At 51.2% G+C, this 15633-nt stretch overlaps 1 protein-coding gene across 1 annotated transcript in view; it reads right to left on the reverse strand.

Annotated features, from left to right (window-relative positions):
• Nucleotides 1-353: 353 nt before the first annotated feature.
• LOC148131057 (bactericidal permeability-increasing protein-like) overlaps nucleotides 354-15633 on the reverse strand; it is a 30775-nt gene continuing 15495 nt past the window's right edge. The window contains exons 7-16 of the mRNA XM_087962358.1: nucleotides 13678-13738; nucleotides 13499-13590; nucleotides 12020-12196; nucleotides 10873-10932; nucleotides 10073-10240; nucleotides 8278-8366; nucleotides 5614-5656; nucleotides 2151-2211; nucleotides 1942-2018; nucleotides 354-486 (exon numbers count right to left, since the gene is read on the reverse strand). Of these exons, the coding sequence (XP_087818484.1) occupies nucleotides 430-486; nucleotides 1942-2018; nucleotides 2151-2211; nucleotides 5614-5656; nucleotides 8278-8366; nucleotides 10073-10240; nucleotides 10873-10932; nucleotides 12020-12196; nucleotides 13499-13590; nucleotides 13678-13738 (885 nt within the window). The 3' untranslated portion in view covers nucleotides 354-429. The remainder of the gene's footprint in view (nucleotides 487-1941; nucleotides 2019-2150; nucleotides 2212-5613; nucleotides 5657-8277; nucleotides 8367-10072; nucleotides 10241-10872; nucleotides 10933-12019; nucleotides 12197-13498; nucleotides 13591-13677; nucleotides 13739-15633) is intronic.

Raw genomic sequence — 15633 nt, forward strand, 5'->3', positions numbered from 1 at the left:
CCACCTTAAACAGGAAAGCCAGCTGACTGACTCTGGGCCAATCCCTAGGAGACAGAGAGTTCTAGTCCTAGCACAGCCAGGAAAGCCATCTGGGTGACTTTGGGCCAATCGCCAGGAGACTGGGAGTTCTAGTCCTGCCTTAGGCACGAAAGCCGGCTGGGTGACTTTGGGCCGGACACTTTCTCTGAGCCCTAGGAAGGGGGTAACGGCAAGCCAAGAAAACCTTGCCCCAAAAAAACCTGTATAAAGGACTTTGAACAGAAGAAAGGGAGGGGGCAAAAAATAATTGAGGGAGGGGGGTCTCATGTCCCAAGCGGCCTCCAAGATTTCAGGGTCTCTTGTTTGGACCCCGCACCTCCTGTTTCTTCATCCTTCCTTCTCCTTTGACCCCCTGTGCGCGTATCCTTGGGGGAGGACACAGAGGAGGGGCTACGGGACAGATTTTGGGAGGGAAACGCGCAGGTCTGTTTTGATCAGCATGTATCCCTGAAGAAGAAAAGAAACAAAAACAGAAAGAGGTCAAATTTGGGGGGGGGGGAAACCCTCTTTTTTTTCCTGAAAAAGGGGGGATGTGACCTCTGCAGGACGGGGTCAAAAAAGTCAAAATGGCAGCCCCGATTGGGCCACGGAAGCCACGCCCACTTTTTTAAAGGTGGCTTGGTAGGCGGGGCTTCCATGGCTCCGTTGGTGGCAGCCATTTTGACTTTTTTGACCGCCTTGGCAGCCTGGTTTCCGTTTCTGAAAAATGAATGAATTTACCCCATCAAAGTTCCTTCTTAGCAAAATTTATTTCTGGTCTCCGGCAAAACCCAGGCCCATCGGCTCCCGGTAGTCCTCGACTTATGACCATTCATTTGGGGACTGTTCAACGAAACGTTAAAAAAAGGGACTGTTTTTTTTCACCCTGGCGACTCACGCGACCCCAAATTTGGGCTTTCGGCTACCGATTCGTGTTTACAACGGTCGCCACCGGTGGGTCCTGCAATCCCCCTTTTTTTGTGACCTTCGGGATGAGCGAAGTCCACAGGGAAAGGGGGGTTTGCTTAACGATGGTGTGACTCACTGAACGACTGCAGTGATTCACTTAATGACAGTGGCCAGGAAGGTCGTAAGTGGGGCAAAGGTCGTAAGACGAGGACTGCCTCTATTTCTCAACATCTGGGACAGTAAGGAGGAGGCTAGGAGAGGAGAAAATGTGGTCGTTAAGTCGAGGACTAAAGTACAATGGAGTAAAGGACAACCTGTACAACGCACTTACTTAGTGGCCGCCGTATTCACTTAACAACTGCAGGAGTTGCTTAATGACCACCACAAAAAATAAAAAATAAAATAATTGGGACATAGTCACAGGGTCACCCCTTAAACAACTGGCACAACTTATGACGGGAATTCTAGGATCCATTACGGTCATAAGTCGAGGAACCACATGTCATAGGAATATTATTGCAATATCATGGAATTAAAACAGATAATCCTCGAATTGCAACCACAATGGAGCCCCAAAATTTCCACCTGTCGTGAGTTTTTTTTTTCCTGGTATTATGACCTTCCTTGTCACCATGGTTAAGTGAATCGCTGCAGGTGTTGGGCTGGAAACACGGTTGTTAAACGAAGCTGGTTTCCCCGTGGTCTTTGTTCATCCGAATGTACTGTGAACCGGGTACTGGGACCGTCATAAATACGAGTCAGTTACCAAGCCTCTGAATTTGGCTGACCACGGGGGAGGCTGAAATGGTGTGAAAAAAATGGCCTTCAATTCCCTTGCCCCGCCCCCCCCCCAGTGCCGTTGTAACATCGAACGGTCCTTAAACGAACCGTTGCAACTCGAGGACCTCCTGTGTCGGATAATCGGACTTCCCAATATCAGAAATGTGGGTAAAAGTGGGTAGCCGGTGGAGAAGAGGCCCAAGGTGCCCACCTGCCCCTTGCCCAGGTACCCACCTCGTGCAGGGAGACCTCGGGGCCCATAAGGCTGGCACCGTAGAAGTCGGGAAGCATCTTCCCCGCTCGGAGTTTCACTGATGGGAAGAGGAGGAAGGGGGGGAGGGCTAAGAAAATGGCCTCCAGGAAGCCCTGGCGCCCCCATACCCAGCCATGGCGGGGGTGGGGTTATGCCCCCGGGAAAGGGGGAGATGGATATCTGGACTCACGGTTCTGCACGGATAATGCCACATTCCCGGCGATCTTCAGCAGGGTCTCCAGAGGGGACAGCTGTAGGAGAAAGGAAGACAAAAATAGCTCAGGATTATGAAATTATGGGTGATTTCAATCCGAAAAGAGCCGGAAGGGACCCTGGAGGTCTTCTAGTCCAGCCCCTCGTTCGATTGATCGATCGATCAATCAGAATGGAGCTGGAAGGTACCTTGGAGGTCATCTAGTCCAACCCCCTGTTCGATCGATCAATCAATCAATCAATCAGAATAGAGCCAGAAGGGACCTTGGAGGTCATCTAGTCCAATCCCCTGCTCGATCAATCAATCAATCAGAACGGAGCTGGAAGGGCCCTGGAGGTCTTCTAGTCCAGCCCCTGTTCGATCGATCAATCAATCAGAATAGAGCCGGAAGGGACCCTGGAGGTCTTCTAGTCCAATCCCCTGCTCGATCAATCAATCAATCAGAATGGAGCTGGAAGGGACCTTGGAGGTCATCTAGTCCAACCCCTGTTCGATCGATCAATCAATCAGAATAGAGCCGGAAGGGACCTTGAGGTCACCTAGTCCAGCCCCTGTTCGATCGATCAATCAATCAATCAGAATGGAGCTGGAAGGGACCTTGGAGGTCATCTAGTCCGGCCCCCTGTTCGATCAATCAATCAATCAATCAGAATGGAGCTGGAAGGGACCTTGAGGTCATCTAGTCCAACCCCTGTTCGATCGATCAATCAATCAATCAGAATGGAGCTGGAAGGGACCTTGGAGGTCATCTAGTCCGGCCCCTGTTCGATCAATCAATCAATCAATCAGAATGGAGCTGGAAGGGACCTTGGAGGTCATCTAATCCGGCCCCCTGTTCGATCGATCAATCAATCAATCAGAATGGAGCTGGAAGGGACCTTGGAGGTCATCTAGTCCAACCCCTGTTCGATCGATCAATCAATCAATCAGAATGGAGCTGGAAGGGACCTTGGAGGTCATCTAGTCCAACCCCTGTTCGATCGATCAATCAATCAGAATAGAGCCGGAAGGGACCTTGGAGGTCATCTAGTCCGGCCCCTGTTCGATCGATCAATCAATCAATCAGAATGGAGCTGGAAGGGACCTTGGAGGTCATCTAGTCCGGCCCCCTGTTCGATCGATCAATCAATCAATCAGAATGGAGCTGGAAGGGACCTTGGAGGTCATCTAATCCGGCCCCTGTTCGATCGATCAATCAATCAATCAGAATGGAGCTGGAAGGGACCTTGGAGGTCATCTAGTCCGGCCCCTGTTCGATCGATCAATCAATCAATCAGAATGGAGCTGGAAGGGACCTTGGAGGTCATCTAGTCCAACCCCTGTTCGATCGATCAATCAATCAATCAGAATGGAGCTGGAAGGGACCTTGGAGGTCATCTAATCCGGCCCCTGTTCGATCGATCGATCAATCAATCAGAATGGAGCTGGAAGGGACCTTGGAGGTCATCTAGTCCGGCCCCCTGTTCGATCGATCAATCAATCAATCAGAATGGAGCTGGAAGGGACCTTGGAGGTCATCTAGTCCAGCCCCTGTTCGACGATCAATCAATCAGAATAGAGCCGGAAGGGACCTTGGAGGTCATCTAGTCCAGCCCCTGTTCGATCGATCAATCAATCAATCAGAATGGAGCCGGAAGGGACCTTGGAGGTCATCTAGTCCAGCCCCTGTTCGATCGATCAATCAATCAATCAGAATGGAGCTGGAAGGGACCTTGGAGGTCATCTAGTCCGGCCCCCTGTTCGATCGATCAATCAATCAATCAGAATGGAGCCGGAAGGGACCTTGGAGGTCATCTAATCCGGCCCCTGTTCGATCGATCGATCAATCAATCAGAATGGAGCTGGAAGGGACCTTGGAGGTCATCTAGTCCGGCCCCTGTTCGATCGATCAATCAATCAATCAGAATGGAGCTGGAAGGGACCTTGGAGGTCATCTAATCCGCCCCCTGTTCGATCAATCAATCAATCAATCAGAATGGAGCTGGAAGGGACCTTGGAGGTCATCTAATCCGGCCCCCTGTTCGATCAATCAATCAATCAATCAGAATGGAGCTGGAAGGGACCTTGGAGGTCATCTAGTCCAGCCCCCTGTTCGATCGATCAATCAATCAATCAGAATGGAGCTGGAAGGGACCTTGGAGGTCATCTAGTCCGCCCCTGTTCGATCAATCAATCAATCAATCAGAATGGAGCTGGAAGGGACCTTGGAGGTCATCTAATCCGGCCCCTGTTCGATCGATCGATCAATCAATCAGAATAGAGCCGGAAGGGACCTTGGAGGTCATCTAGTCCGCCCCCTGTTCGACGATCAATCAATCAATCAGAATGGAGCTGGAAGGGACCTTGGAGGTCATCTAGTCCAACCCCTGTTCGATCGATCAATCAATCAGAATAGAGCCGGAAGGGACCTTGGAGGTCATCTAGTCCAGCCCCTGTTCGATCGATCAATCAATCAATCAGAATGGAGCTGGAAGGGACCTTGGAGGTCATCTAGTCCGGCCCCCTGTTCGATCGATCAATCAATCAATCAGAATGGAGCTGGAAGGGACCTTGGAGGTCATCTAGTCCAGCCCCCTGTTCGATCGAATGGAGCTGGAAGGGAGCTTGGAGGTCATCTAGTCCAACCCCCCTGTTCAATCAATCAACCAATCAGAATAGAGCTGGAAGGGATCTTAGAGGTCATCTAGTCCAACCCCCTGTTCGATCAATCAATCAATCAGAATAGAACTGGAAGGGATTCTAGACCAACCCCTTGCTCAATCAATCAATCAATCAATCAGAATAGAGCTGTAAGGGACCTTAGAGGTCTTCTAGTCCAACCCCCAGCTCTAATTATGAATTTTGGGGTCAATTGTGGTCGTAAGGCGAGGATTAGAGTTAGTCCTTGACTTACAACCTCAATTAAGCCCAACATTTCTGTTGTTAAGCGGAACATTTGCGAAGTGACTGTTGCCCCTTTTTACAACCTTTCTCGCCACTCCTGTTAAGTGAATCCCTGTAGTTGTTAAGTGAGTCCCATGGTCGTTCAATGAATCTGTCCTTCCCTGTTGACTTTGCTCGTCAAAAGGTCGCAAAAGGGGGATCCCATGACCTCCAGGGGGACACGGCCACCATCATAACTACGAATCAGTTGCTGAGGTCTGAATTTTGGTCACAGGACGTAAGGGTGAAAAACGGTCATAAGTCCCCCTTTTTTTTCCCCTGGTGCCTTTGTAACCCTAAACGAACTGTTGTCCCTCAAGAACCGCCTTTCCCTGCAACGGGCTTCACCGGCGTGGCCAAAAGGGTTGTTAAAAAGGAACCATGCCTCGGTTAACGACCGCCTGGCTGGGCAGTGGTCATTCTGATCCCAGGGACGGCCGTAACATCGAGGACTGCCAGCACCCCCCCCAAAAAAAAACAACTCGCGTGAAGTCTTCTGCTCTCTTGGCTCACTCACCTTGATCTCGCCAATGCTGGACCACACCTGGGACAAGCGCAAACTGTGTGGGGCACACAAGAGGACAGTTAGCCTGGCCTGGGTGGGGGTTGTGTTGTGGTCTCCCCAAGACAGACACCCACCCACCCACCCCGGGCAACCCATGGCCCCTGCCCCACATTCCCACGGAGGCGAAAACATGATGAAGAACGGTAGCAGGAATTGGGGATTTCTGGTTTAATGAAAAGAAGGACTTGGGGGGAACAGGATAGCAGGCTTCCAATATTTGGGGGGGGGGCTGCCCCAAAGAAGAGGGTGGGGTCAAGCTATTCTCCAAAGCCCCTGAAGGGCGGACAAGAAGCAACAGGTGGAAACTAACCCTGGAGAGAAGCAACCTGGAGCTAATCAGAGATAATCAGAGTTGGAAGGGACCTTGTAGGTCATCTAGTCCAACCCCTGCCCAAGCGGGAGACCCTATACCGTTTCTGACAGATGCCAGTTCAGTTTCCCCTTGAAAGCCTCCAGGGATGACACTCCCACAACTTCTGAAGAATAACCAAGTTGTAAGGGACCGTGGAGGTCATCTAGTCCAACCCTCCACCCACCCAAGCAGGAGACCCTACACCATATGTGAAAGAGGGCAGTCCAGTCTCTTCTTGAAAGCCTCCAGGGATGAAGCTCCCACAACTTCTGAATAACAGAATAATAACAGAGTTGGAAAGGGACCTTGGAGGTCATCTAGTCCAACCCCCCACCCGCCCAAACCGGAGACTCTGCACCCTTTCTGACAGATGGCAGTCCAGTCTCTTCTTGAAAGTCTCACACAACTTCCGAGGGCAACTTCTGTTCCATTGTGAACAGTGAAAAGAATGAACCAGTGGAACTGGTTGCCACCAGAAGTTGTAGGTGCTACAATACTGGAGGTCTGCAAGAAGAAATTAGACAACCATTGGTCTGGAATAGTATAGGGTTAGGGTTAGGGGGTTGGAGTAGAAGACCTCCAAAGGTCCCTTCCAACTCTATTATTCTATGCTCTGGGGTCTATGAGAGGACTAACCTTACAGATTAGAGATGAACAGAGTTGGAAGGGACCTTGTAGGTCATCTAGTCCAACCCCCTCCCCAAGTAGAAGACCCTACACCATTACATCCTACAATCTAGAACCCAGGATGTCCCAAAGGTGCTTCTTTTTTCTTTTTTTTCCAAGAGGCAACTGGACTTTCTTGGTTTCTCTTTGAAGACGTTTTGCTTCTTGTGCAAGAAGCTTCTTCAGCTCTAACTAATCCACCCTCCAGTCAGAGCTGAAGAAGCTTATGGGTTGAGAAGTGAAACGTTTTCAAAGAAAACCCAGATAGTCCAGTAGCCTCTTGAAAACAAAAAACAAATAAATAAATAAGACACCTTTGGGATGACTGAGAATCTCCATCAACATCTAAGACCAAGGAGAAATTTCCTGCTCGGGAGGACAATTAACCAGTGGAACTGCTTGCCACCAGAAGCTGCTTGTTTGGAATTGATATAGGGGGGTTGGTCTAGACGACCTCCAAGATCCCTTCCAGCTCTATTCTGATTGATGGATTGAGAAGTTGTTGGGCATCTGAATTTTTATTTTTTTAAAAATACATTTTTATTTTTTTATTTCTCCAAACATCATTGTGTGAACAGTGTAGTTCCAGGTTATTTTAACATTTGAACAACCAACATGACAATAGTTTCGTATTGGTACGATTAGCTTTCTTATCTAGTTTGATATGAACACATCTTATCAACTTTTAACCCCCAGTATTCCCAGCTATTATTTTATGTCCATCTCTATATTGTTAACATCGCTTCTTTTGGTTATAACTATTATATGGATGGTCCTATTTTGCAATGTTTAACAAATGTATAATATAATTCAGCCAATCATTCATAGATTCATGTTAATTTATATTACCCATTATTTATCCCCCTTTTTTTTCCTTTTTAATTATGCTACCTTTATGTTGGCCATCTTAATTTTTATAACGTGCTCGTGGGATGCTGCAACCGTTTTTTAAGGGTGTGAGGACTGGTTGTAAAGTCCCTGCCTTTGTAACATATCTGCTAAATGGATGGTCCTAATTGGATTGCCATCTGTCAGAAATGGTATAGGGTCTCCTGCTTGGACAGGGGGGGTTGGACTAGATGACCTACGAGGTCCCTTCCTACTCTGATTATCTGTAATCTATATCAATCATCCCTTGAGACTTTTAAGAAGAGATTGGACTGCCATCTGTCAGAAATGGTGTAGGGTCTCCTGCTTGGGTGGCGGGTTGGACTAGATGACCTACAAGGTCCCTTCCTACTCTGATTATCTGTAATCTATATCAATCATCCCTTGAGACTTTTAAGAAGAGATTGGGCTCCCATCTGTCAGAAATGGTGTAGGGTCTCCTGCTTGGGCGGCGGGTTGGACTAGATGACCTACGAGGTCCCTTCCTACTCTGATTATCTGTAATCTATATCAATCATCCCTGGAGACTTTTAAGAAGAGATTGGACTGCCATCTGTCAGAAATGGTGTAGGGTCTCCTGCTTGGGCGGCGGGTTGGACTAGATGACCTACAAGGTCCCTTCCAACTCTGATTAAGGGCATCCTGCAAACAGGGGAAATGCTTGGGGAAGACGGAAAGGGGAAGGGGTGCAAGGAGAGAGGGGGACTCACCCTTTGAGGGCCACCGAGCCCCCGACCTTGGCGAAGGAGTTGCCCGAGGGGACGCCTTCCAGAAAGATCTGTCCCGTGAAGTTGCAGTCCTAGGAGTCGGAAGGAAACATAGTTCAGGTGCAGAAGAGCCCCGAGTAGCCTCCAAGGAGGAGGTGGAGAAGCCAGCATTGGCCTGGGGGGTCTTTGACTCCCAAGAAGGGGGTCTCAGGAAGCCCCTTCTGGAAATCCTCCGAAGTGCACGGGATCGAGTAAGACCGAGTCTTATTTACATGCGTGTTAGATGCGTGTTCACTGGACCATCTGGGTTGGGAACCTCCTTCCTCCTCTTTCTCCTTCCTCCTTTCTCCTCCTCCGCACCTCTCCTACTTCCTCTTCCACCTCTTCTGTTCCTCTCCCACTTCTCTTCCTCCTTTCCTCTTCCTTCCTCTTCTTCCTTCTCTTCCTCCTCCCTCCTCTATCCTGTCCCACCTCTTCTTCCTTCTCTTCTTTTCCTCCTCCACCTTCCTCTTCCTCCTCCTCCATTGTCCTCCTCCTGCTCCTTCCTCTTCCACCTCTTCCTCTTCTCTTCCTCTCTTCCTCCTTTCCCCTTCTTCCTTTTCTTCTTCCTCCTTGACCTCTCCTCTCTCCTATTTCCTCTTCCTCCTCCACTTCTTCCTCCTAACCCTCCTCTTTCCTCCTTCCCTCTCCCTCCCCTCTTCCTCCACCTTTCCCCATTCCTCCTCCTTTCTCCTATTCCCCTCTTCCTCTCCTCTTCCTCCTCTACTCTCTTCCTTGTCTCTATCCTCCTCCCATTCCCCTCTTCCTTCTTCCTCTCTCTCTTCCTCCTCCCTAGCCCTCCCTCCTATTTCCTCCATTCCCTCTTCCTTCTTCTCCTCCTTCCTCTTCCTCTTCCTTTCCTCCTCCTTCCTCCTATTCCCTCTTCTCTTCCTCTCCTCTTCCTCCCCTTCTCTTCCTCCTCCTAACCTCCCTCCTATTTCCCCCATTCCCCCTCTTCCTCCACCTCTTCCTTTCCTCTTCCTCCTCCTCCTTTGTCCTATTTCCCCCATTCCCCTCTTCTCTTCCTCTCCTCTTCCTCCTCCTAGCCCTCCCTCCTATTTCCTCCATTCCCTCTCTTCCTCTTCCTCCTCCTCTTCTCCCTTCTTCGTCCTCCTCCTCCTCCTTCCTCCTATTCCCCTCTTCTCTTCCTCTCCTCTTCCTCCCCTTCTCTTCCTCCTCCTAGCCCTCCCTCCTATTTCCTCCATCCCCTCTTCCTCTTCCTCCCCCTCTTCCTTTCCTCTTCCTCTTCTAGCCCTCCTCCTTTCTCCTCTTCCCCTTCTCCTTCTCTTCCCTCTCCTCTTCCTCCCTATTTCCTCCATTCCCCTCTTCCTCTTCCTCCACCTCTTCCTCCTCCGTCTTCCTCCTCCTTCCTCCTATTCCCCTCTTCTCTTCCTCTCCCTCCTCCTAGCCCTCCCCCCTATTTCCTCCATTCCCCTCTTCCTCTTCCTCTCCTCTTCCTCCCCTTCTCTTCCTCCTCCTAGCCCTCCCTCCTATTTCCTCCATTCCCTCTTCCTCTCCTCTTCCTCTACCTTCTTCCTTTTCCTCTTCCTCCTCCTTTCTCCTATTCCCCTCTTCTCTTCCTCTTTCCTCTCCTCTTCCTCCTCCTAGCCCCTCCCCCTCATTTCCTCCATTCCCTCTTCCTCTTCCTTCCCCCCTCCCCCACTTTCTTCTAATCTCACAGGCTCTTCCCCCAGGGCCGACTTTCCTTTCCGTTCCTCCCTCTGCCCAACCGGACTCCTTTCCCCGCCCCGATGCTTACGACGTGGAGGGTGAAGACGGGCACCAGGCTGCTGTTGGGCATCACCACGAAGGCCTCTGCCCGGCCCAGGACGGTGGCATCCAGACCCCCGGGGTGGAAGTGCAGCTTCGGCTCCTTCTGGGCTGCCAGGTGCAGCTCCATGGGCATCTCTGGAAACTGCCTCTTCAGCTGGAGAGGAGGGAGGAGGAGGAGGAGGAGGAGGGAGGAGGGAGGAGGAGGAGGAGGAGGAGGAGGAGGGAGGAGGAGGAGGAGGAGGAGGGAGGAGGGGAGGAGGAGGAGGGGAGGAGGAGGGGAGGAGGAGGAGGAGGGGAGGAGGAGGGGAGGAGGGAGGAGGAGGAGGAGAGGAGGAGAGGAGGGAGGAGGAGGAGGGGAGGGAGGAGGAGGAGGGAGGAGGAGGAGGGAGGAGGAGGAGGGGGAGGAGGGAGGAGGAGGAGGAGGGAGGAGGAGGAGGAGGGAGGAGGAGGAGGAGGAGGGAGGAGGAGGAGGAGGGGAGGGGAGGAGGAGGAGGAGGAGGGGAGGAGGAGGAGGAGGAGGAGGGGGGGGAGGGAGGAGGAGGAGGGAGGAGGAGGAGGGAGGAGGAGGAGGAGGAGGAGGAGGGGAGGAGGAGGGGAAGGGAGGAGGAGGGAGGGGAGGAGGAGGAGGAGGAGGAGGAGGAGGGAGGAGGAGGAGGAGGAGGAGGAGGAGGAGGAGGAGGAGGAGCGGAGTTTCAGGGCCGGAGATCCAGCCGAGATCCCATGATCTCCCCCCTTCCCCGCCAGCAATCGAGCCCTGCCGATTCTCCAACCCGTCGGGGTTCCTACCTCCGGTACCAGGGATCCGATGTGCTGGGTATTCAAGCGAAAGGGGACCCTTTTGGGTATCTGGAAGGGGAATGGGTTTGTTCAGAGCAGAGAAACGCTGAGTTGCAAGGGTCCTTGGAGGTCATCTAGTCCAACCCTTTGCTCCAACATGAGACCCTCTACCATTGCGGAGAAAGGACTCTCCAATCTCCTCCTCCTTCCTCCTCCTTTCTCAATCCCTCCTCCTCCTCCTCCTCCTTCCTCCCCTTCCTTCTCTCTTTCTTTTTTCTCCTCTTCCTCTTTCTCCTTAACCTTCTCTTTCTTCCTTCCTCCCACTCCTCCTCCTTCTTCCCCTTCCTTCTTTCTTCTTTTCTCCTTCTTCTTTCTCCTCTTCCTCCTTCCCCTTTTCTTCCTCCTTCTCCTCTTCCTCCTATTTCCTCCCACCCCTGCTCCTCTCCCCACTCGTACTCTTCCTCCTTCTCTTCTTCCTCTTCCTCCTTCCTCTTCTCTTCTTCCTTCCTCCCACTCCTCCTCCTTCTTCCCCTTCCTTCTCTTCTTCTTTTCTCCTCTTCCTCTTTCTCCTCTTCCTCCTTCCCCCTTTCTTCCTCCTCTCTTCCTCTTCCTCCTTCCTCTTCTCTTCTTCCTTCCTCCTCTCCTCCTCCTCCTTCCTTCCTTCCTTCTCTTCTTCTTTTCTCCTCTTCCTCTTTCTCCTCTTCCCCTTTCTTCCTCCTTCTCCTCTTCCTCCTCCTTCCTCCCACCCCTGCTCTTCTACCCACTCCTACTCTTCCTCCTTCCCCACTCCTTCTCTTCCTCCTTCTCTTCTTCCTCTTCCTCCTTTCTCTTCTCTTCTTCCTCCCTCCCACTCCTCCTCCTTCTTCCCCTTCCTTCTCTTCTTCTTTTCTCCTCTTCCTCTTTCTCCTCTTCCTCCTTCCTTTTCTTCCTCCTTCTCCTCTTCCTCCTCCTTCCCTCCCACCCTGCTCCTCTCCCCACTCCTACTCTTCTTCCTTCCCTCTCCCTTCGCTTCCTCCTTCTCCTCTTCCTCTTCCTCCTTCCTCTTCTCTTCTTCCTTCCTTCCTCCCACTCCTCCTCCTCTCCCCAGTCCTCCTCCTCCACCTTCTTCCCCTTCCCAGTCTCCTTCAAGCTGGGATAACCCCTGCAGGACTCTTACTGTCTTGTCGGTGTATTTCGCCCGTAACACATTTCCAGAGAAATACGCAAAGGCTGCTGAGTTGACCAGAAAATCGGAGATTCCTATGACAACCATGGAGCTCGACCGCTTGGGAAGGACGAGGGGGGTGGGCACCAGGGGGCTTCTTTGGGGCCCTTCCATCCAGAAGAACTCCCCCTGAAAGACAAGAGGGGAAACGTAGAAGGGATTCCTTTCCCTTCCAACTGGTGGAAAACTAAGTTCCATGTGTGACTTTCTCCCTAGGGTCAAAAGGGCCTAATTGTTGACGTCTGAAGTGGTAAAGGAGGAGGGGAGGGGGAGGAGGAGGAGGAGAAGAAGAAAAAGGAGAAGGAGAAGGAGAAGAAAGAAGAGGAGGTGGGGAAGGAGGGGGAGGATGGGGGAGGAGGAGGGGGAGGAGGAGGAGAAGAAAAAGGAAGGAGAAGAAAGAAGAGGAGAGGAAGAAGAAGAAGGAGGAGGAGGAGAAGAAGAAAAAGGAGAAGGAGAAGAAAGAAGAGGAGGTGGGAAGAAGAAGGAGGAGGAGGAGAGGAGGAAGAGGAGGAGAAGAAGAGGAGGAGGAGGAGGAGGAGGAGGAGAAGAAGGAGGAGGAGGAGGAGGAGGAGGAAGAAGGAAGGAAGAGAGAGGAGGAGGAGGAGGAGGGAGGGGAGGAGGAGAGGAGGAGGAGGAGAAGAAGAAGAAGAGGAGGGAGGAGGAGGGAGGAGGAGGAGAGGAGGAGAAGAGGAGGAGGACGAAGAAGAAGAAGAAGAAGAAGAAGAAGAAGAAGAAGAAGAAGAAGAAGAAGAAGAGAAGAAGAAGAAGAAGAAGAAGAAGAAGAAGAAGAAGAAGAAGAAGAAGAAGAAGAAGAAGAAGAAAAGTGGGGGAGGAGAAGGAAAAAAGAAGAGGAAGAGGAAGAGGAGGAGGAGAAGAAGGATGTGGGGAAGAATAAAAAGGAGGAAAAGAAGAAGGAGGAGGAAGAAGAGAAAGAGAAAGAGAAGGAGGAGATTGGAGAGCCTTTTGTCTGAAACCCCTACTCAAGCAGGAGACCCTATATAATTTCAGACAAATGGTAGTCCAGTCTCTTCCTGAAAACTTCTAGTAATGGAGCACCAACAACTTCTAGTGGCAGGCTGTTCCACTGGTTGATTGTCCTCACTGTTAGGAAATCTCTCCTGAATTTCTGGTTGCTTCTCTCTTTGATCGGTTGCCATCTGCTGATTTTTGTCCTGCCTTCAGGTGCTTTGGAAAATAGCTTGACCCCTTCCTCCTCTCTGGGGCAGCCCCTCAAATATTGGAAGATGCTCTCCTGTCTCCCCTGGTCCTCCTCTTCCCTAGACTAGCCAGACCCAGTTCCTGCAACCGTTCGTCGTATGTTTTAGCCTCCAGGCCTTTATTCACCCTAGTTGCTCTTCTCTGCACTCATTGGAGATTAAAAAAATAATCGCGGGATCAACCAATCACAGATCAACGGAGATTGGGGATTACCTTGAAGTCCAGATTACACCGATCCTCTGCAATCTCTGGTTTTCTCACCAAGGAATAGTTGAACCCTGCAATGGGATCTATCTGGGCCCAGACTAGAGAAGAACAAAAGGAAACAACATTCAAGATCTGATGGAGCCTCGGAAGCTGAGTTTGAGCTGGATGGTGGTAGGCGTACTCACACTCTGCATTTCTCAAATTGTGTGAAAATTGGTCAATGGATTTCTTGACCTCTACGCACACCTGGAAGAGAAGGAAAACCTGTTCATGAAGGAGAAGAAGAGGTGGCCAGCACAGAAAAACACTTTTTGCAATTCTCTAGTGTCAGTCCTGCCCCAACTTGGCCCTTGAAACAGGAAAGACCCTCAATTCCATTTTCAAGTGGATAACAATCTAGCAAAGCCAGAACTGAGATTCACACGCCAAATTTTACCCGCGTAACTTTCCTCCCCTGAGTCCCTTCTCATTGCTGGCTTCCCTTTGTCCAATCGTATTCCAATAAAATGTTTTGGGAGCGGTCTCTTCAACTGTAAGCCGGGCGGTGTGCCGTTGCACGCTGTTCCCAGCTATCTGATGTGTTGCGAGAAGGTACGATGAGCAGTTAACGGGGTGGGATTCAAAAATCCCAGCAACCGGTTCTTTGCCTGGTTGCTTAGGTGGGCATAACCATGGTGGGTGTGGCCTACCGGAAGTTCCGGTTCAGCCATTTTCCCCCTTCCCCAGAGTCCGGAGGCTTCCCTCAGGCCTCCGGGGAGGGTGAAAACAACCTCCCTGGGCTCCGGAGGCCCTCCGGAAACTGGAAACAGGCCCATTTCCAGACTTCCAGAACTTCCAGTTCAGGCCATTTTCCCCTTCCCCAGTCCGGAGGCTTCCCTCAGGCCTCTGGGAGAGTGAAAACAACCTCCCACGGACTCCGGAGGCCCTCCAGAAGCTGAAACAGGCCCGTTTCTGGACTTCCAGAACTTCCAATTCAGGCCATTTTCCCCTTCCCCAGAGTTCAGAGGCTTCCCTTCTCCTTCTCCACTTCCTCCTCCTCCTGCTCCACCTCCGCCTCTCCTCCTCCTCTTCTTTTTCTTTTTCTTCTCCACTTCTTCTCCTCCTCTACTTCTTCTCCACCTCTTTTTCTTCTTCTCCTCCTCCTCCTCCTCTCCTCCTCCTCTCCTCCACCTCTTCCTCTACCTCCTCCTATTCTTCTCCTCCTCTTCTCTTCCTCCTCCACCTCCTCCTCTTCTTCTTCTCCCCTCTTCTTCCTCTCCTCCTCTTCCTCCTCCTTCTTTTCCTTCTCTACCCCCTCCTCTTCTTCTCTTCCTCCTCCTCCCTCCTCCCTCCTCCTCCTCTTCTTTTTCTTCTTCTTCTCCTCCTCCACTTCTCCTCCTCCTCCACTTCTTCTCCTCCTCCACCTCCTCCTCTTCTTCACTTCCTCCTCCTCCTGCTCCACCTCCTTCTCTCCTCCTCCCCTCTTCTTTTTCTTTTTCTTCTCCACTTCTTCTCCTCTCTACTTCTTCTCCACCTTTCTTCTTCTCCTCCTCCTCCTCTCTCTCCTCCTCCTCCACCTCTTCCTCTACCTCCTCCTATTCTTCTCCTCCTTCTTCTCTTCCTCCTCCACCTCCTCCTCTTCTTCTTCTCCCCCTCTTCTTCTCCTCTTCCTCCTCCTTCTTCTTTTCCTTCTCTACCCCCTCTTCTTCTCTTCCTTCCTCCTCCTCCTCCTCCTCCTCCTCCTCCCTCTCCTCCTCTTCTTTTTCTTCTTCTTCTCCTCCACTTCTCCTCCTCCTCCACTTCTTCTCCTCCTCCACCTCCTCCTCTCCTCCACCTCCTCCTCCTCCTGCTCCACCTCCGCCTCTTCTCCTCCTCTTCTTTTTCTTTTTCTTCTCCACTTCTTCTCCTCCTCTACTTCTTCTCCACCTCTTCTTCTCTCCTCCCCTCCTCCTCTTCTCTTCCTTCTCCACCTCCTCCCTCTTCTTCTTCTCCCCTCTTCTTCTTCTCCTCCTCTTCCTCCTCCTCCTTCTCCTTCTCCACCTCCTCCTCTTCTTCTCTTCTTCCTCCTCCTCCTCGTCCTTTTTTGACTGTTGTAACTTTGAACCATTACTCAACAAAGGGTTGTAAGTCAGGAAAGGCCTGTAGGTCATCACCTCACCTCA

This window comes from Notechis scutatus, chromosome 3 (genome assembly GCF_049901735.1).
Source record: "Notechis scutatus isolate UNSWTSFEM ecotype Mainland chromosome 3, rNotScu1.2, whole genome shotgun sequence".
Classification (NCBI taxonomy): Eukaryota; Metazoa; Chordata; class Lepidosauria; order Squamata; family Elapidae; genus Notechis; species Notechis scutatus.